Genomic DNA, 20,723 nt, shown 5'->3' on the forward strand with positions numbered 1-20,723 from the left:
GTAGAGAGGTCAGCGACCCATCAGATCTCGGGCTTCATGTAACACTTGGTGGCACGTTGGGAAGAGAGTGTAGACCATGAGAATTACTCCGAGTGGATTCTCAGCAGTCAGAACAGCCATAGTTCTGGACTCTCCCCAATGGGAGATGCAATCATTCCATGTAGGTGGGCAGAGCCCCAACAGAAAGAAGTGGACACTCCTGTTCGGTTTGCTGTGTAAGACCTGGCTTCTGTCTGGCTTCTCACTGTGTGCTGCACAGGAGGCCGCCCAGAGCAGTTCTAACGTAGATCCACCCAGCAGAGGAAGCTTTTACGGCAAAGCCCTGCCTTCATCCCCGCTAAGCTCAAACATTCCCCACCAGGGAACTCTCCACCGGTGACGGCCACACAGGTTTCTCTCATGTTGATTAGAAACACGCTTCTCTCTAGTTCCACATAATGTTTTGTTTTATTTTTGAGTTCCCCCCTTAAACAGGAAAGCTAAGCCTTCACCTTCTTCCACATGACAACACTTTAAATCCCATGCAGACAAAGATCTGATGCTGCATCTGCTCTTCCTCAGCTTCAGAGCCCCAGTTCCCTGCACTGACTGACCGACAGGGCGCAGTCTCCAGTGTGTGACTGCTCTCTGTGCAATGTCAGCTGTTTACCTATTTCCAGGTCGACAGCCAACACCCAGACTTGACACGTGACCCTCCCAATACAGTCTGACCAGTACATAGTGCAGTAGCATTATTTTCTCCCACGATCTCAACACTACGTCTTTATTGCAGTCTGGCTTTTGATCTAGCCACCAAGTCATATTGCTAAGCAAAATGTCCATAAAATCAAGTAAACCCTGAAGACATTCTCATATGAATCAATATCACGTCTGGTATCCCTCATCTTAAACTTCAAAATTGGCTTTACAGTTATCCAGGCTTAATTTCATCACATAAGCATTTGGTCCATCACTGTAGTCACTAACAGTTTTTAAATATTGACTATATAGCTTAAAATGTTATCAATCTTTCACATTCATTAGGATGGCTATTATCAAAGAAACAGAAAACAACTGTTGGCAAAGATATAGAAACTGGAACCCTTGTGCAACTGCTGTGGAAAACAGGAGGGAGGTGCCTCAAAAAATTAAAAATCAGATCCAGTATTATGACCCAGTAATCTCCCTTCTAGGTAAACGAGTGTAGCCAAAAGAATTGAAAGAAGGGTCTCAAAGAGATACTTGGACACCTATGCTCATTGCAGATTAACCACAATAACCCAAATGTCCATTAACAGATGAATGGGTAAACAAAACGTGGCCTAGACATACACTGGAATAATATTCAGCCTTCCAAAGGAAGGAAATCCTGTCACATGCTACAACATGGATGGACTTTGAAAACATTATGCTAAGTGAAATAAGCGAGTCATAAAAAGGCAAAACTACATGATCCTACTCATATAAAGTGTCTAGAGTAGCCAAAGCCATAGAAACAGTGGAATGGTGGTTACCAGGGTGTGGGACTTAAAGGGTAAAAGAAAGTTGTTGAGTGGGTGTAGAGTTCCAGATTTGCAAGATGAAAAAGTTATGGAGATCTGTTTCAAACCACTGTGCATGTACTAAACACATGCTGAACTGTACCCTTAAAAAAAAAAAAGAAAAGATAAAGATGGTAAATTTCATTATCTGTTTTGGTACCACAATAAAAAAAAGTGAAAAAAAATATTGCGTACCCCCCACTCTAACCCCAGCTCATACATACCTTGTGTACAAGTATGTTCTCAATTTTCCTAAGTCTTTGATGAAAACATTGAACAGGAAGAGCCAAGGCAGAGCTTACTTTTTAATTAAAACCCAACCACACTAAGTAGTCAATCACGAGTCAATCCTTCTAACCACTCTATTACTCAGGCCACAGTTCTCCATCGGCCCAAAGTTACCCTGATGCCACTGTCACATGTTTCACTCAAAAGCTGTTCATGGGACTCTCTCCGGCTCATATAACCATTACCACCACGTTGACCTAACTCTAACTCTGTTACACCCAATTGGCCTCCAGTGTTTGCCACTTTCCCAACTACTCTCAATGTGTCTGGTATTTCATTTCAAAATTCTGTAGTTAAAGAACTTGATAATTTTCAGAATCTACCTTTTTCTAACTAGGGACTTCATTTGCCCTATTCTCCATGACTTCTCAAAAAGTAATACAAAGATTCTGCAAGAACAGCTTTTTTTGTTTTTTCAGCATCCAACTATATACTTTTTCTGGGACTGGAGATATGAAATAATTTAAATGGGTGCTTTTTTTAACTAGCACCTCAGACATTTCTGGCTATGATGTACACTTTATAAAATGTTACACACTTTGTAAAAGGTTTACCCAGATTTAGGGTCACTTTCATTAATGGAGATTTTCCCAATCAATTGCACAAGTAATCAAACTCCGGAACTCAAAAATCCCAACAGTAAAAAATGCTATTATTGAAAAAGGAGATTGGCCAGCCAGTGGCTCAGGGGATTAGAGCTCCATTCTCCTAACTCTGAAGGCTACCGGTTCGATTCCCACATGCGCCAGTGGGCTCTCAACCACAAGGTTGCCAGTTCAATTCCTCGAATCCCGCAAGGGATGGTGGGCTCTGCCCCCTGCAACTAAGATTGAACACGGCACCTTGAGCTGAGCTGCCGCTGAGCTCCCGGATGGCTCAGTTGGTTGGAGCGCGTCCTCTCAACCACAAGGTTGCCTGTTCAACTCCCGCAAGGGATGGTGGGCTGCGCCCCCTGCAACTAGCAACGGCAACTGGACCTGGAGCTGAGCTGCGCCCTCCACAACTAAGACTGAAAGGACAACAACTTGACTTGGAAAAGTCCTGGAAGTACAAACTGTTCCCCAATAATGTCCTGTTCCCCTTCCCCAATAAAATCTTTTTTTTAAAAAAGGGAGATTAATATGTGAAGTCTATAATAATGACTTAATCCCAGATCAACAAAGCCTGGAACGTGGGAGTAGGAAGCAGGGGCAGTGAAAATGTTATCGTTTCTCTCTGTCTTTACTTATTAGATGAAATAGAGATTAGATATGTGTAATTTAAAATGAGATTTCTGCTTCAGCAGCACAAGAGAAGATAAAAACCAACGAAACATCATCTGAATTAACTCCATTTGACTGGTTTCAGGTCTCAACCCCATTCCCAATAAAAACTCTGAGCTCACGAAGAATCAAAGATGTCATTTTCATATGACAACCGTAGCCAATTTAAATCGAAGCCAATATACTGCAGGCTGAAACACAGAAGCACGGACACTGACATCAGGAATAACTCCCATTATTACTTCACACCGGTCTGAAATTCCAGCCAGTGCCACCGCAGTGAACAGAGTCTTTCTCCGCCTTGCAGCACCGCAGCAGGTGCACTGAGGAAGCTGCTCCGGGCAGCAGCTCTCTGACTTTCTGAAGCACGTGAGCCTCTGGCCCTGACAGGAAGGGTACCAAGCCTGTGGTCGGAGACCACAGCCACCGCTCCCAAGGCGATGGCAGTGCCACGTCGGGAGGAGGGAGGAGAAGGCTCCTGTTCTAAGTGTGGCCTGTGGTGAGGAATGAGCACCAGCTGCCAGTCAGGAGGCCCCAGTCCTGCCTGGGCTGTAGATGAGCCCCCTTCTCCGAGGCAGCAGGATTCTCTGCCTGTGGTGGTGTTACGATGGACTGGCCTGGCCCTTGCTGGGAACGGAAGTGGACTTCCTGGCCAAATGTGGTGACATGAGGCACGTGGCCAGGTTTCTGTATGGATGTTAGCCCACGGAGGCCCTGGTTCACCCTGGAACCAAGGCCTACACCACACAAGCACAGAAAACAGATTAAAACGAAGAAGGTTTCAATTGGCATGCTTACTCCAACTGTTCGGAGACGGCTGCCTGGGGTCGGAGCTGTGCTGAGAAAGACTCCGAGACTGCAAAAGGGCAGGCAGCCCGCTGTCGTCACCAGGTGTGGAATGAGAGTATGGAGCAAGGGTTTCTTCCCAAGCCAGTGTCAGCCAGTCCCGGCACATCCAACACCTCACAGGGCACCGCTCCTTTTGTGCCCAGGAGGCAGAGCATCTGGGGGCTGGTGTGCTTTTTGGGGGCCAGGTCAGGTGGCCTGGGGGACCACCACGGCTCCATGAGAAAAGTAGCCTTGTAAAAAGACAGATCCCAAGTTAGATCTCAGAGGAAAAGATGGGAATATGATGAATGGAAAGGCAAGGGGAAAGTGTGGCTGGACAAAGCACAGCAGGTCACGATAGAGTCGGTAAAAGGTAGAAAAGGGGCAGAGTATACATGGCTTAGCATTTTGGTAGCTACTCCATAAATAAAATGCTTCCAGACATTTCTTTTTGCAGAGAATAGCTGCTTAAAGGGTAGGTACCATGTCGGAGAAGTAATCTAAGCCAAGATATTTGTAAACCACTATTTTATAAAGCTGAAAATCCATCAGTAATTCAAAAGTGTACAGTTTGTTCTGCAATAATGCTTGCTTGCAAAATGCCAACTGGTTCCAATGTGACTGATATATAAGAAACGATCTGAGCATTAACACAAATTAAGCATTTGCTTGTGCACAATTTTGTCTCCCAGAAACACGAAATGAAAGGGCAAAATAGTACCCAGCAGAGCCAAGCTCAGAAACACACAAAGCACAAATACCTCAAGCACCCACCACCGTCCTCTGCTCACCATGTGTTATGAGATAGAGCAACCTACTTCTGGGTCACACAGCCTTCCATCCATTTCCACCACTTCATAAGAACTCACAAGTTGCAACCCGTCTGATGGACATTTCCACAAGCTAAGTTCAGGTCTTTTAAAAGGTAAATTGACATATGAACTGCAGGATGTACGTATTTCTTAACCATTAAACGTGTAAAACTGTGCTACCATTTTTATGAGAATCTCGTTTTTATGAGATTCCTATCTTTTATTGCATGTGTTACTGAGGAAGTTTTTGCAAATTGTGTCCCTAACCCCATTTTTCCGTGAACCTCATAGTTTTTATTGAGTGATTTTGCAGAGCACAGTGACTTTTAGAGACACACATATCGCCTTTAGTAGAACTGACTGTATAGCCAAATAGATAAAGAGAAACACTATCTAAAAACATAAAGGTTTAAAACATAAACAGGCTTAAAAACATAAAGACCTCACAAAGTAAACAGTTGAAAACACTGAAGGCCATGAAATAAATTCCAAGTCTGGTTATATTCCAGGATAAAATTAAAATTTTATAAGCTTGATTTATTAGAGATCCAGTTGATGAAAAATCCAAGCATTCTATTAACTGCAAGTCTCTGGAATCCCCAGAACATGAAGGAATGCACGCAAAATTTCAGAAAAATAAAAACCACCCTCATTCTCTATTGCTACAGGAACTAGGGTGTATGCAGCTTTACGCAACTGTAGCATAATACTGACAGAAATTTACAAAGACATGTGGGAGCAACAAACACTTATAGGACATTCTCTTGCAAAACTCAACATAGCTGGGTCATCGAGACCTATCCGGGAAAACCTCATCTGAGCAACAACATGTATAATTTATTATAAATGGAAAATACCTTTTTTCCACAAGAAATATAAAGACTTGCTTGCTGAAAATGACTCCTCTGTGCTAACTCTGAGATGAGATAGGTTCAACAAGTCAGAGTTCAGAATCACAAGCTTAAGAGAGCATGAGGTGAGCTCAGCTATATTTTTATGGCACCGAATAAATAGAAGACTTTGTTCCTGAAATACAAGTGACCTTTACAAGCAGCAAATAGCGTCCTCCTCAAACACCCCTATTTCTGACCGTGGCCACTTTCATGTACCACATCATACAAGTTAGAATTGCCAGTGAAATAATCCAGGTACATTTGTTTAGCCTGGCGCTCATCTGCGTGGTCAGCTCCTATGATCACCACATTCCGTCCCTGAGATAACTTTCCAGTTTAAAAATTCAGTTGCTTTTCCATTCCTGGTACCAATGTTTAACTCCAGGTTGTTTGAAGGATGATTTCAATCAAAGTGACCTTATCTTTAGACCAATTTCATGTTTACCTCCCAGAAAAATCATAAAATGGGGTATGTAAGAATCTCTGACCACATGACAAAGACAAAAGAAAAATAAAATAAGGAACTAGTTTTTGATTATTAAAGAAAAACAAACAAACAAACAAAAAAACGGGCAATCTCATTTTCAGCTTGGATGTCACTGAAGTCAATCAGTTACACTGGCATCTCTAATAAGTAAACATTTATGTGTCCATAATGATAACTAGACAGTCCAGGGAGAACAATACCATTTTTGAGCAGTTAGCTTCTGTACACCTTTATCTCTGTGGTTTATTGTACCTCTGACTTCCTAAGAAACAAACTCACTAAAGTTATCTCTTGATTAAAAAGCAATCCCTAAGAATTTTCATTAAAAAATAAGCTGATTAACAAAAGGAGCAACAGTCATTTAAAGGAAAAAGGAGAGTCTTTTCAACAAATGGTGCTGAACCACTACGCATATACATATTAAAAAATAAACTACACATAGACTCTATACCTTTCAAAATATTAACTTTTCAAAATTAAGACAGACCTAAATTTAAAACATGAAACTATAAAGCTCCTACAAGATATAGGAGAAAACCTAGTTGATCTGGGGTTTGATGATGGCTTTTTTAGCTACAATACCAAAAGCACTGATACATGCACAAAAAATGATAATTTAGACTTCATTAAAATTAAAAACTTCTGCTCTGCAAAAGACACTGTAAAAAGAATGGAAAGAGACACCACGGACTGGGAGAAAAATCTTTGCTAGTATCTAAGGGAAACAAAGAATTCTTAAAATTCAACAGTAAGAAAACAAACTGTGCAAAAGATTCAATAGACATCTTAACTGAGACATAAAAACTGCAAATTAGCATATGAAATAATGTTCAACATCACATTTCATCAGGGAATTGCAAATAAAAACAACAATGAGATACCACCACACCTACTAGAATGGCCCCAATCCGAAACACTGACAGCATAAAATGGGAAGACGTGGAGCCACAGGAACTCTCATTCATGGCTGGTGGGAATGCAAATAGTGCAGCCATATGGCAGTTTTTAACCAAACTAAACGTACTTTTCTCATACGATCCAGGAATCATACTACTTGTGTTTACTCAAGAGTTGAAATTTATCTTCACACAAAAACCTGCATACAAATGTGTATAGCAGATTCTGTTGAAATCATATATAAAATTTTTATTGTATATTTCATTCTGATTTCTTGTCCAATTTTATAGATTCTTCTTGAATATTGAGAGGAAACTTGCTATCAAATTCCCTCTGAATTTGCTGAAATCTTTATTACCTTTATTTTTTAATTAAAATAGCTCTTTTATTTTACTCAGTTGCAGAAAATGCAATTGCCATTATGTCTATTGCTCTATTTTTTTACCTCACACAGGCATATGTGACTTGTGTAATGCAAAATAAATGTTTTGAAAACATAACAGCTCCCTTCACTTATATTTTCTCTCTCCTTGAAATACCCCAACTTCTAGAAAGAATCGCTAGAAGCACTGTTCTTTTAAGAGTTCTAATAACCAAAAAGACTTTCACTAAATGTGCTTTCTATGCTTTCCAATTAAAATATTTGGAGAACATGGAAATAACGAAAGATACAAATACTGGATTCCTTTCCAGATGTTACGCTTTTACTCTCTAGGGAAACCCAGCATCTAATGTTATCTGGGTCAGAGCAGGCATTCAAGACATAGTTCGTGAATGAACAAATAACAACTGTGGTCATTCTCATCAGAACACTGCCCCTGAGTCTACACCTGCCCATCCTCCTGCCTCAAAAATGCTACATTTGTTCTGATGGCCACCTTCCCCTAAACAGTGGACCTCCCCCAGCTCCAGATGATACGTGACTCAATAAGGGCAACCTCACTGTCTGCTGGTTCAACAGTGACTATGGGACATACTAGAGGAGATCTGCTAGAAGAAGAGGGCTCTTGAAAAGGTGCCCGCGCCCCTTAGGGCCCTTGTCTAAACCCTGCCTGACGGTACCTGCCACCAGCTTGAGGATTAAGCCACACCAAGGTCGGCAAAGTGGAGACGTGGAAGAAACATAGGAACATGAATTAATCCATCCCTGAAGCCTGCTAGACTATTGGATTTCCTCTTATTTGACATAATGTCCTCCTCATTCTATAAATGAGGGGAATTTGCTGTTGTTTGCAGCCAAATGCATCTAGTTGATGAAATTCCTTCAGCATTGTAAGTTGTGATCAGAACCACAAATATGGTGAAAGTACTCCAATAATGCAGATATTGTGGGGTTTTTTTGTTTTTGTTTTCTGTTTTATTTGAATGGCCAGAAGTTGGCTGACATACTCAGGTAGGAGCCTTTTTGTAAAAAGCAGACAGAAGACAACCACAAAACCAACGTACAACTTGCAGGACACAAGTAGCCTTCAATCGCTTTGGTTCATCCCCAGCCAGAGGACTAGTTTCAGGAGGAATGGACCATGACGTCTGTTTTAGGATGCCAGCCTTCTACCAGGCTTCCTAGGTGGTATTTTTCCACTAATGTCTGCCTACTCTAAGTGGTTCCATTTGGAACCTAAAACAAAACGTTATCATCTGCAAAAAGAAAAACATTTCATAAAGAGACTTCTTTGTTCCAAACACCTAAAAGAACTTCCATAAACAATCAAGGAAAATAAAAGGTTTTAAACAATTGAAAACATTTTTTCCAAAAACTAAAACACATTGGAAACCTAGTGCTGAATCAAGTTCCCAAACAGCAGAGCAACTGTAATCACAAAATAACTGCAAAGAGAGAGAAAAACATCTAAACAAAATGTCTAGTTTAATACCCAATCAATCAGCTTCTCTAAAAACCATATTTCAGTCAAATTACCACAAAGAAAAGAAAACCGTCTACAAAGCAGTAAAACCCAAGGTAGTGAAAGACGAAGGGAATCGAGTTGTTTCTTTTTTTTTAAAACCTTTAAATTTCATATTTTCTAAGAATGCCAGTGGTAATAGCTTATATATTTATTCATTATATATATATATATAGAGAGAGAGAGAAAGAGTATGCACGCATTATTAAATATTGACTATGTGATGGCTTGTACTTTTATACAACTCTACGGTCCTAAGACCTGAGAAGTGAAAATTAGTATGACAATGCCTTGTCTTCCAAAGTTTACGTGGAGTAGTCCACTCCACCCTCCCACCCCCTTCACTCTAACTGCTTTATCTCAGAAATGTCACCATTTTTTACCCGTGTGGCTCAGGCCAAACATTTCAAAGTTATTCTGGACTTGTCTCTTTCAACACACGATCCATCAGTAGGCCCCACTGTTGTGAGTCACCTCCAACAACACAGAGCCAGAAGCCACTTCTCACCAACCCCACAGCTCAGACCCCAGTCCAGCCACCATCAAATCATCCCTCAACCACAGAACAGACTCCTGCCTCCCTCAGCCCACTACTGGGTATGGATCCAAAGAAACCCAAAATGGTACTTGGAGGAGATGTCTGCATCCATGTGTACACTGCTGCATTGCATACAAGGGCCACGATGTGGAGGCAGCCTGGGTGTCCATTGATGGATGAATGGATAAAGAGTGGACAGTACCTACGAGGTATCATCAAAGACTATGATGAATGTTTACATTTAAAAAAATGATTACAGTAAAAGACACATTGCCATCAATCCCCCTCAAAATACTCCCCCTCGCTTCGAACACACCTATCCCATCATCCTTGCCACTTTCTGAAGCAGTTCTGGAAGTCCTCTTTCGTGAGTGTCTCTACTTGTGCTGTCGTGGCTGCCTCGGTGTCCTGAATCGATTCAAAACGTTTTCCTTTCATGGTCATTTTGACTTTGGGGAAGAGCCAGAAGTCGCACGATGCCAGATGTGGTGAATAAGGTGGATGAGGACACACCACCATGTTTTAATTTGACAGAAATTGCCATATACCAGAAGTGATGTGTGACATGGATTGTTGTCATGATGGAGGATGAAGTAAAGACATTCACAAAACAGGACTTCCAGAACTGCTTCAGAAAGTGGCAAGAATGATGGGTAAAGCGTGCTCGAAGTAAGAGTATTTTGAAGGGGATTAATGGTAATGTGTCTTTTACTGTAATACATTTTTTTATTTAAACATTCACCATATTTTGTGAACACTCCTCATATATACAATGGAATATTGCCAACCCATGAAGCAAATGGGCTCTTGCTCTCCGCAGCAGCATGGATGGACCTGGAGGGTATTGTGCTGAGTGGATTGTGTCTGACAGAGAAAGACAGATGAAAGTGATTTCACTTATATGTGGACTCTAAAAGAACAAAATAAACAAAGAAACAAAACAGAAACAAACTCATAGATACAGAGAACATTTTGATGCTTGCCCGATGGGAGGGGGTTTGGGGGTGAGTGAAAAAGGGGAAGGATTAAGAAGTACAAATTGGTTGTTACGAAGTAATCATGAGGATGTAGGGTCTACCATAAGGAATATACTCAATATTGTAATAACTATGTATGGTGTCAGATGGGTACTAGATTTATCAGGGTGATAGATGGGAGGGGGTGGAGGGACAGGGTGAAAAAGTGAAGGGAATAGGAAGTGCAAACTGGTAGTTACAAAATAGTGAAGGGGATATAAAGTGCAGCATAGGGAATATAATCGATAATATGGTAATAACTATATATGGTCCCAGGTAGGTACTAGACTAGTCAGGGGGATTACTTATTAAATTATATAAATGTCTAACCACCACTATGCTTTACACCATCACATAAGATTGAAAGCCAGCTGTAATTTAAAAAGGGAAGAAAGAGGGTGAAGTGGAATAAAAGGTTCAAACTTCTAGGTATAAACCAAGTAAGTCACGGGGATATAATGTCCAGCACACGGAATACAGTCAACAATACTGTGATAGCATGGTACAGTGTCAGATGGTTGCTGGATGTATCATGGTGATCCCTTCGTTATGTATATAAACGTTGAATAACTACGATGTACCCCTGAAAGTGATATAATACTATGTGTTAGCTATATTTTAATAAAAATCTTTAAAAATCCCCTTCAATGACTTCGGCCGCTAGTTTGCATATCTTTCATGTTTATTGGCCATTTGGATATCTTCTGTGTGATGTACCTGTTCAAGTGTTTTGCCCATTTTTCTTCATTTTCTTTTATCAATTTATAGTTCTTAATATATTTTAGATACAAGTCCTTTTTAAGACAAATGCATTACCAATATCTCCTCCGCCTCTGTTATTTGCTTTTCATTCTCTTTATGGTATCTTCTGACGAACAGTTTTTCATTTTACTGTTCTCCAATTTACCATTTTTCCCTTTACAGTGTTTATTGCTTATTATTTAAGAAACTCTACCTACCCTAAGATCATGAAGGTATTCTCCTACATTTTCTTCTGAAGGTTTATTGTGTTTCCCTGACAGATTTATGTTTACAGTGCTTTACAGTTAGTTTTTATATAGGATGTGAGTTAGAGGTCAAAATACTTTTTTCATGAGGATATCATTTTTACCCAAAACCATTATTGAAAATGCCATCTTTTCCCCACCCTCGTATGAACGACATCTTTGTCAAAAACAATGTCTATTTGTCTATCCTTGTGACAACACCTTCCACCAACAGTCAACTGGAATTAATTATTTAGTAACTTAACCTTGCAAATGCATTAAATAGTATAAAGGACACATGTTTTAAACACTTAAAATAGCCATCACATCCTCACCTCCCACATCAACCTGTAATCCATATTTTCATCCAAGTCTTCAGGCATCCTCTTCTCTCCAGCAAAGGGTCCAAACTTTTCACCCTGAGTAGTGATGATTACATTGAAAAAGGATTAGTACAACAATCAAGTTACTAAAATAAACTATTATATCTTTTCTGGAAAATTTTTTTCTCTATCTCTTCATGTCCATCGACTGAGACACGTTTTAACAAATTTATGCCACACAGCATATTTAGATATTTAAAGTACAACTTAATCTGCTTTTAGCCTAAGAGCCTGAATCCACAATACTAGAGCCAGGACAAAAGGGTTAAATGGCTTAACATTCAAATTCTGATAAGGCTCTTATACTTATCATGACATTGAACTCACATGTTTCAATCCACTGCTGCCTCTGGCAAGCGGTCCTAAAATGCCAAGCATTGAGTTTTGTCTGACTTGAGAGACAAGCCCACCAGGCTGAAAATCACCTGGTTTCCATAAGAATCATAAATTCATCCCAATTATGAACAAGAAAGAAGTGGGCTTGCCATTCTTATAGGAAGACTGTTCATAAATACGGTTTAAATTCTCCTGCCAATCTTTCTAACGGCCAAAAGGGCTCTCTGGAAACCAGCATTTCTCCAAGTGTTCGCTTTGTAGCCCCTGGCATGAGAAATTCAAATTCAAGATCCTGGGCTTATTAAAATCAGAATCTTTGGCCGGGGGGACATGGGGAATTGCATTTTTGATGAGCTCCCAGGTGAGATGTCCCAGGCATGGGTGTCCCTGGCAGTTGGCCCTGCTGGAACTTGTGAGGCAGGTTAAACTAGGAAGCAACTCTCCTTCCTCAACAAGGCAACCAAAGCAAGGCCTGGAGAGACAGGGGGATGGGGTCCAGCCTGTCCAGCCAGGTGTGCTGTAGAAATGTGTGCAGAGAGGAACAGAGCCTTGGTGGGTGCCCTGCCAACCCGTCTGTGACCGGTCATTAGTAGAACCTCCCCTTCAGGAGGAGGTGGACAAAGAAAAGGCCACCAAAATCTCCAAGGGAACTTTTGATAAACATTGTAGAGGGCGGGGGGGGGGGCAACCAACAAAGCAACGTTTCAAGGAATATGAATTACTTAATGAACAACAGAAAACCCAGCTTCTGGGACCAGTATCATGTTAAAGCTTAAAGGAATGACGACCAGCTAACCCAACTCCTCATTTTCCTGGGAAGACACAAATAATGGCGGAGCCAGAAGACCTAGTCTTTAACGGTAACTTAGGGGCAGGAAATGCCACCGAGATTCCTCAAGTCAAGACTAGACCCCTCATAACCCAGGACAATCACACCACAGAAACGGGGAGACTGCTATTTATAAGAACTAAGTTTAGAGAGCAGATTTCAGAGAAGTTGGAAGGCACTAGATCCCTAGTGGGATCTGCTTCTAGATCCCGCCCAGGGTCAGCAGCCACGTCATGCTGACACTGCCACTCAGCATCAGTCCTCGGGCAGACACCACAGCCCCAGAGGGAACCATTTCTAACCACAACATGGGACTTCACCAGTATTGAATGGCAGTTCAGAAAAGCTGTGTAAGGACTGAAAGAAGAGGGAGGGAAATGAATATTTACTGAACTACTATGTGCCACACTTCACATAATCCTATGTGAGAATGTCCCCATTTAACAATGAAGGAAACTGGGACTCCAAGAGTTTAAATCACTTGCTGGATTAAGGCCCGTCACCAGCAAAGGTCAGAGAAAGGACTGGGAACCGGTGGTTTATTCTGAGTGGGGAGCTCAGGCACCGTCCCTTTCCCCAGGCCACGGCGCAGAACCCTGACAAATGACCACACGACCCAGCGCCAGGAAGGCACATGCCTGTCCTCTCATTTCTGTTGACAACACTTAGGAGTCTCACAGGTCAAGCAGCACATTGACTGCCGGACGGAATAAAGACACTGATGTTAAAGCCTCTCTGGAAGACAGACCAGCAAATAGGTGTGTTTTTAGTAATCAATTTGAGGATTTGGTATTAAAACATGCAGTTCAACTTTTTACTCCACTTGGTCATGTTTTAGCCTTTATCAACTATTGCAGAAGGTAATAATCTGAGTACACACTTTCCAATACAACTGGTCTACACATGCTGGTCAGTACAAAATGGGAGGGAAAAACTAAATCAATCAATTCGGCAGTGTTCAAAGGACTGAAGAGGAAGGGCTGGAAACCCAAATAAACGCACTGTTATCAGTAAAAACCCCTGCTTGCGTGCAGGCCGGAGATCAATTATGAAAGGACTTATAGCTGTGACTATTCAAGGTAAGAGTCAGGACTCTGACTTTTAGAGCTTTGCTATTCACAGTGAACGATTACTCTATCATAAACGCTAACTACCAAACTATAAGAAATACAGCTTTCAATTTTTCCTCAATCCCGAGTAAGCTCTACATTTTGCATCTTAGCCTGGCAAATTCACATATTGCACAGAAACCCACACATATAAAACTATAAACTTCTCAAAACAATACTACCCTTATTCTGTACTACAAACTCCCATATTTTCTACTCTATTTTAATCACTTATTTAAAAATACTAGTTTTGACTCAATAACTTAACTTCACAACTCACCAATGGGTTGCCATCTACAGTTTGAAAAACACCAACATAAAACCATACATAGAGGAGGCAAATTTGAATAGTTAGCTCTCTGGATTTGATAAGATTGCCTTCAAAGCACACCTGTGGGTGTATTAGAATAATTTGATCAAATAAATTACTTTCTGTGGCTGCAAGATTACAAAAATGTGAATAGCCAACTCTTAATTATCCATAGTATTGTGGTAAGAAACATTGCAGAGAATTAAAACAATTTATATTTGGCTTTAGATGAAGATTTTAAACTTACTAGACCCACTCTCTCTCTGGGGCTTCCCCTAAGGACCCCAGCACCTGCTACCCACCCCCTCCTCCAACTGTTCACTGTGGTTTCTACTACCCTGTTTCCCCGATAATAAGACCTAGCCAGACAATCAGCTCTAATGCGTCTTTTGGAGCAAAAATTAATATAAGACCTGGTGTTATTTTACTATAACATAAGACTGGGTCTTTATAATATAATATGATAATATAATATAATATAATACCGAGTCTTATATTAATTTTTGCTCCAAAAGATGCATTAGAGCTGATTGTCTGGCTAGGTCTTATTTTCGGGGAAACACGGTATCCAAACAGCACTTCCTTACAATTATAATTGCATTATATACACTGCTCTGTTCACTAACAACTTCCTATGTAAGTTCTAACCTGAGAATAAGCCTCTTCTACCTTAGTGGGCTTCAAACATGTTCGGGTAACATACGTATGAAAGGAAGTTTTGGGGTACATACTATATATTTTTTTTTCTTTTAGTTGAACCATATGAAATTGTCGATGTTTGACTATTTTCAATCTACAAAAATGAAAATTTTTCATATGATTCATTATAATATAAATTATATATTCACACGCCTCAGCATTTTAAACACCTAAGGTGAGGTTCATAATTAATGAGAGGAAGGAAACCGATATCTCAAACTACCTTCTTGAAAATCTGAACATTTTCCAGCTGGCTTCCTGTCATCACTGGTTTTACTTTCCGTGATTAAGCTGCTGAAGATCTCCTTCCAGCGGCAGGAAGACTGCCGGGTCCACCATTTTCTTGCTTTTCACGTGTGCCTGAGTTACTGGTATTACCTTCAGGTTATGCTTTCTTGGCAAGATCCTTCCTAGATTTCTTGGCTTCTAACTATCTCAACGGCCATGATCTCCAATGCTGACAAGGTTAGGCAGGAAGCAGCAGAACAACAGACACCCAACAACAACTCTGTAAAGGACACGTCAGGGAGTGGTCGGGAGCCAGCAGGGCGGGCATGCCCTGTGTCTCCCCTCCAGTTGAGAGCTGCCGTGTCACAGTGGGAGCCCAATGTTGCCAGATAGCTGCAAATATTTTAGAGAGGCTGACGAATCAGATTTGTGTGTGAAATCACTACTTTTCTATATTGGCAATGAATTCCAAGATTTCAAAATTCTGTACAGGTCAAATATAATGGGACTGCAAGACAAATTCTATCTGCAGACACCAAATTATGCAAGTCAAACTCACCTCTCAGGCTGGCCCAGCACCCAGCCTACCGTGGTGTTTCTTTGCTCTTTCTGAACAAAGCAGATAAATTAATCCATTCAATTTGCCACCCACTGGGCTAGACAATAACTGTTAATAAACAAAAAAAAATGTATGATTGCAAACATGTGGGCCATTTTCTCTTATTTTGCTTATTAGTGAGAAGTCAAAAGCAAGATTTCCTGCAGATATCCCTCTTAGAAGAATGGAGAAAGCACCAGCTGAGGCCTCAAGGGATATGGTTCCTAATCCTTGCTCTGCCATTCATTACCTGTGACATATATGGATGTCACTAACTTCTGAACTTCATTTTCCTTATCTATAAAATGTAGGGATTTGGAGTAGTTGACTCCTATGACTTCTCCTAGCTCTTAAATTCTGTTAGAAAGAGCTCCCACAAGCCAAATTTAGAACAATTTGAGAATCAAAGAGAGTAAGAGGGTAACTGATTGAAACATATTAACAAATTCTGAAGTCCAAAACGATAGAAAGAAGAAAATTTTGTTTTTAAAAAATCCTCATTTGCCATCATTAGAGGATCACAATTTACTAAAGTTAGTAAAGAGAAAGAACTAAGACTTTGTTCTACCTTTTCCATAATAACCCTAGTTCAAGATAACCAGATAGCTGCAAACAATGAAGGAAAGCTCTTCTTTACAGAGGGATGCTAGCTTAGAAATAAAGGAGGGATATCTGACAAATCCCCATTTTGAAATCCCTAATAATATAACTGATTCAGACAAGGAATCATCAATGGCTGCTACAACCATCAGGCAAGAGGTTGGCAGTCACATAGATATTCATACAGTATCAACACCCTTACAATGGGGAAATGACCTAAATCGAGTGCTGGCATCACTGACAGTGAGAGGATCAGAGAGGATGTACTCCCTGCTATAAGGCGGTAGGAAGTAAACCTTTCTAGCCCTTCGGGCCCCAGTGTCTGCCACAGGAACGTGAGAGGACTGTTTGTAGAGCTCTCCAGGTCCTGCCAAAGACAGAAGGGCCAGCGAGCATGAGCAGATGGCTTCCCAGGCTTGTCCTGTCTTACCTGGCACCTGAAGTATCGGTGCTGCTGGGAAGAGCATGTGGACAAAACACATAGGAGAAAAAGGCGTTTGCTTCCTGCTCCCGCTGCTAAAACTGCACTGTGTATTGCAATGTAGAAAGTTTTCTGAAGATAGGAGAAGCGTTTAACACACAATGCCAGTGTGTAAAACAAATTTTAAAAAGTAACATCATGTATATCTAACTTCCAGATTAGAAGAAATAGAGAAGAGAAACACATGAAATAAAACCCTGGGAAAGCAATCTGCTTGTGAGACACTCTACAAATGACTGGCCTGATCTCTTCAGAAAGTAGAAAAGTCAGTGTTACTAAAGGAGGTTGGAAAGAGGGACACTGTTAAGAGATTTAGTAGACATAACCGAATGCAATAGGCAATCCTTGCTTGGGTCCTGGTTCAAAAATAAAACAGCTATAAAAACATTTTGGAGGCAACTAGAGTAACCTGAATACAGGCTGTATTAGAAGCCATTAAGAAATTACTGTCATTTTTGTTGGACATTAAAATGATGTTATGGCTATTTAGGAGTACGTCCTGATGCTGAAATATTGAGAAATGAATTGTCATAAAGTCTGTAATTTACTTTGAAATGGTTCAACTAATAAAAAAATACATGCATAGAGATGAAATAAATTATATTAAAGTGAATCCATCTGCAATCGAATCATTTATATGTGAAATAATGATGACTTTTCACAGAAGGAATCTACAATCCCCACTTGGAACATAATTATGTTTCAGTGTTAAACTACTGTGCTCTTGCAATACAATTAGGGCTTCAACAAAGAACATTTCTAAAAAGTGCAATTCTGAAACGTATTCAATCTTCTTTCTCTACAGTGGCTGCCCAGCAGAGACAGACAGGGTGCCTCCCTGTCCATTCTCCTTAGTACTAGAACACCGACCTTGTGGAGGGTACTAATGTATCCGAGTAGAAAACCTCCATTTACTAGCATTCCATTAAAATAGGGAGGTGAGCTAACAACCTCAAGCAGAAATCATTGTACTATGGACCTACCACAAAAGCTCTTAAATGAGAGCGAAGTCAGCTGGCGGGCACACCCCAATGCCTTGGTTACTTCCTCTTTCTCTTCCCCTGGAATAAGACCATGAGAACCGGGGCTACTGCAGCCATCTTGAGGCCAAGGGAATTACAAAGACTTTCACCCTTACATTTTGAGCCACCGAACTGATTAATCGGCAGCAAATGCCCACCTGCCAACTGCTTGTTGCAGGGAGAAGAAAATCCCCAGGGTTTAGATTACTGCAGTTGTCTCAATGACTCTCAGCTGATCCAACGGAGATCAGGGAAAAAGAACTGCACAAGTGCCCAAGATACAACAGCCTTATCCTTCATGAAATGGGAAATTCAGGAGAGTTGTGAGGAAGAAGACATCCCGGGTCTATGGTGACCTGCATGAAGCATCTCTTCCCTTACCCTCAACCCTAAGCTACCTGCTTGTCTCGAGCAAAACAACTGCTACTATCACGCACGGGCAACTGGGTGTAGGTGAAGCCGTAAGTTCTGGCACAGAACTGGCGTGAGGCTCTCTCTCAGGTGGGTTGAGTAATAAACTGGAAAATGTAAGCCTTCCTATTTCTCAAGCTGAAATCCTTGGAATACCCTTGATCCTCTCCTGTCCCCATCCGTAACTCAGCAGCACAGGCCGTCACCACCATCTTCACTGAGTCTACGTCAATAGCACTGCCACCATCTTGGTCTGAGCAGCCATCACCTCGCAGGTGGGTTACTGCAGTGGAACCCCAACAAGTCTCCCAGTGTACACAACTGCCCTGTGGCCTTCTCCACAGCAGTCAGAGTGCCCCTGGTAACCTCAAGTCGGAGCACGTCAGTGCCCTGCTCAAAGCATGCAGTGGCTCCCCATTTCACTCCACGCAAAGCCGATGTCTTCATAGTGGCCTGACAGGCCCTAAGACATGAGGCTCTGCTCCTGGGACCCCTCCCTTCACTGACTCTCTGACGTCCTCCCCTGGGCTCAGGCCCCTCGTCCACTCCATTCCAGCCTCGCTGAGTCCTTGTCCCGGAATGCGGCAGGCAAACTCCCATCTTAGCACCTTTGCTCGGGCTGCTGCCTACAATGCTCTTGCCCTAGAAATACACCGGGCTACTTTCCTCCCATCCTTTAAGTCCCCCATTGGTGAGGTCGGACTGGACCACCGTATTATAACAGCATGCCCCACACACGCCCACACACTCTGCCAAGGCAACCGGACCCAACTCTACTCCTCCTTTTTTCCAGAGCACTTACCACATCTTAACAGTATTAAATCTACATAATATGTTCGTTGTTTATTTTCTGTCTCCTCTCACCACAATGCAAGTGCCACACATGCCAGAATTTCTATTTTGTTCACTAGTTTATTCCAAAGGGCCAGCACAGATCTTGGTGATAAAGATTTACTGAATACTTCTGTAAAGCAAGATCTGAATAAATGAACATTATGCCCATCCACAGCACAGAATGTGTTCAGTCATTAAAAATAACAAATTAGAGCCAACGTAGATTACTTGGAGGGATTTCCAGATACTGTTAAATGAGAAATGCTAAATGATGAAATGAGCTTATTCTTGTTTCATTTTTATTAAATAGTTTTTTTAAAGTGTGTAAGTGGCTGGCTGTGTTTGTGGCACACGAGCATAGATACCGCATGTTATCAGCACAGAGAAAAAAAGTGTTGGTGTTTTTAGTGAAAAGGATATATGGAATGATCTGAATTCCGATTCTAATTCACTAGTTATTGATGTAATGTTCCTCAAAATTAGTTCCCTCATCTATAAAACAAGAATAATGGCTTGAAGGCTTGCTATAGGGTTTAAATATAAACTGTGTGACACATCCAGTGAATGTCATCTGTCACTCAGCTTTCTGTCACTAGCAGCAAGCCCAGTGCCTAACAAGTACAGGTGCTCAATAAATATTTGTTGAAAGAATTAACTGTAGCTGTTATTATCACAAAAAAACAAAATAGGAAGTTACTGAGGGGCCATTATTTTAAGTGGATTAGTTATACATGAAAAAAAATGTATAATTCCACCAGGATATACAAAGCTGCATTGAGTCCCCACCATAGAGTACAAATGTGTGAACACAGAGACGATTAGCACCATGGCAGGCTTGAAGGGTGATTACTTTCCCTCTGGTTAGTTTCCAGATTAGTTATCAGCCACCAGGAAATTCAAGCAAACATCCACTGGCAGAATTTTAGCCCTCGCATAAAGATCCATTGTTTCTTCACGAGTCACCTTCTAAGCTGACCAACAAAACACCTTATTCTGCAAAACCGAGTCTTCCTGCGTTAGCATTTATGCATATTATGTGATTTTTCTTTTATGCTTTTACTTACTTTTTAAGTTTCCTCTTTTCCACGTTTTTCTAACCCTATATGTAACTCCCCTACAGCCCCCCCCTTTTTTTTGGCTTACTATATTTTCACAAACCCAGATTTAAACCTTTATGTCACATATTTTTACTTGAGATTTGACCTCACCAAATGTGTTTACTACCAATCCCTTATCAAGGTGTCTGCCTTGGTTTGAAAGAGAGGAAGCAGGTATTGTAAAGGCACAGGAGCCTGAGAGGCAGCTGTGAGTGGCAAGACCCCTGCAGAGCTTCTCTGGACTTCAGTATCTTCATCTGTACAATGGGGATGTGCACATCCGATGACTCCCGAAGGTCCTTGAAGCACTATCAGGGAGGCACTATCAGAACCTATTCCTGCCTGTTCTGATTCT

General features: G+C 41.2%; 1 protein-coding gene across 3 annotated transcripts in view; it reads right to left on the minus strand.

Moving 5' to 3' along the window:
* The window catches only part of PRDM5 (PR/SET domain 5), a 122,030-nt gene that overhangs the window by 94,562 nt on the left and 6,745 nt on the right, over nt 1-20,723 (minus strand). For 2 of the 3 annotated variants that reach the window (XM_081075774.1, XM_081075775.1), the window contains exon 2: nt 11,767-11,850. The exons of the other annotated variant lie outside the window; for it this stretch is intronic. In XM_081075774.1, the coding sequence (XP_080931900.1) occupies nt 11,767-11,850 (84 nt within the window). The remainder of the gene's footprint in view (nt 1-11,766; nt 11,851-20,723) is intronic. 3 annotated transcript variants of the gene reach the window in all.

This window comes from Rhinolophus hipposideros, assembly GCF_964194185.1.
Source record: "Rhinolophus hipposideros genome assembly, chromosome: 16".
Lineage (NCBI taxonomy): Eukaryota > Metazoa > Chordata > Mammalia > Chiroptera > Rhinolophidae > Rhinolophus > Rhinolophus hipposideros.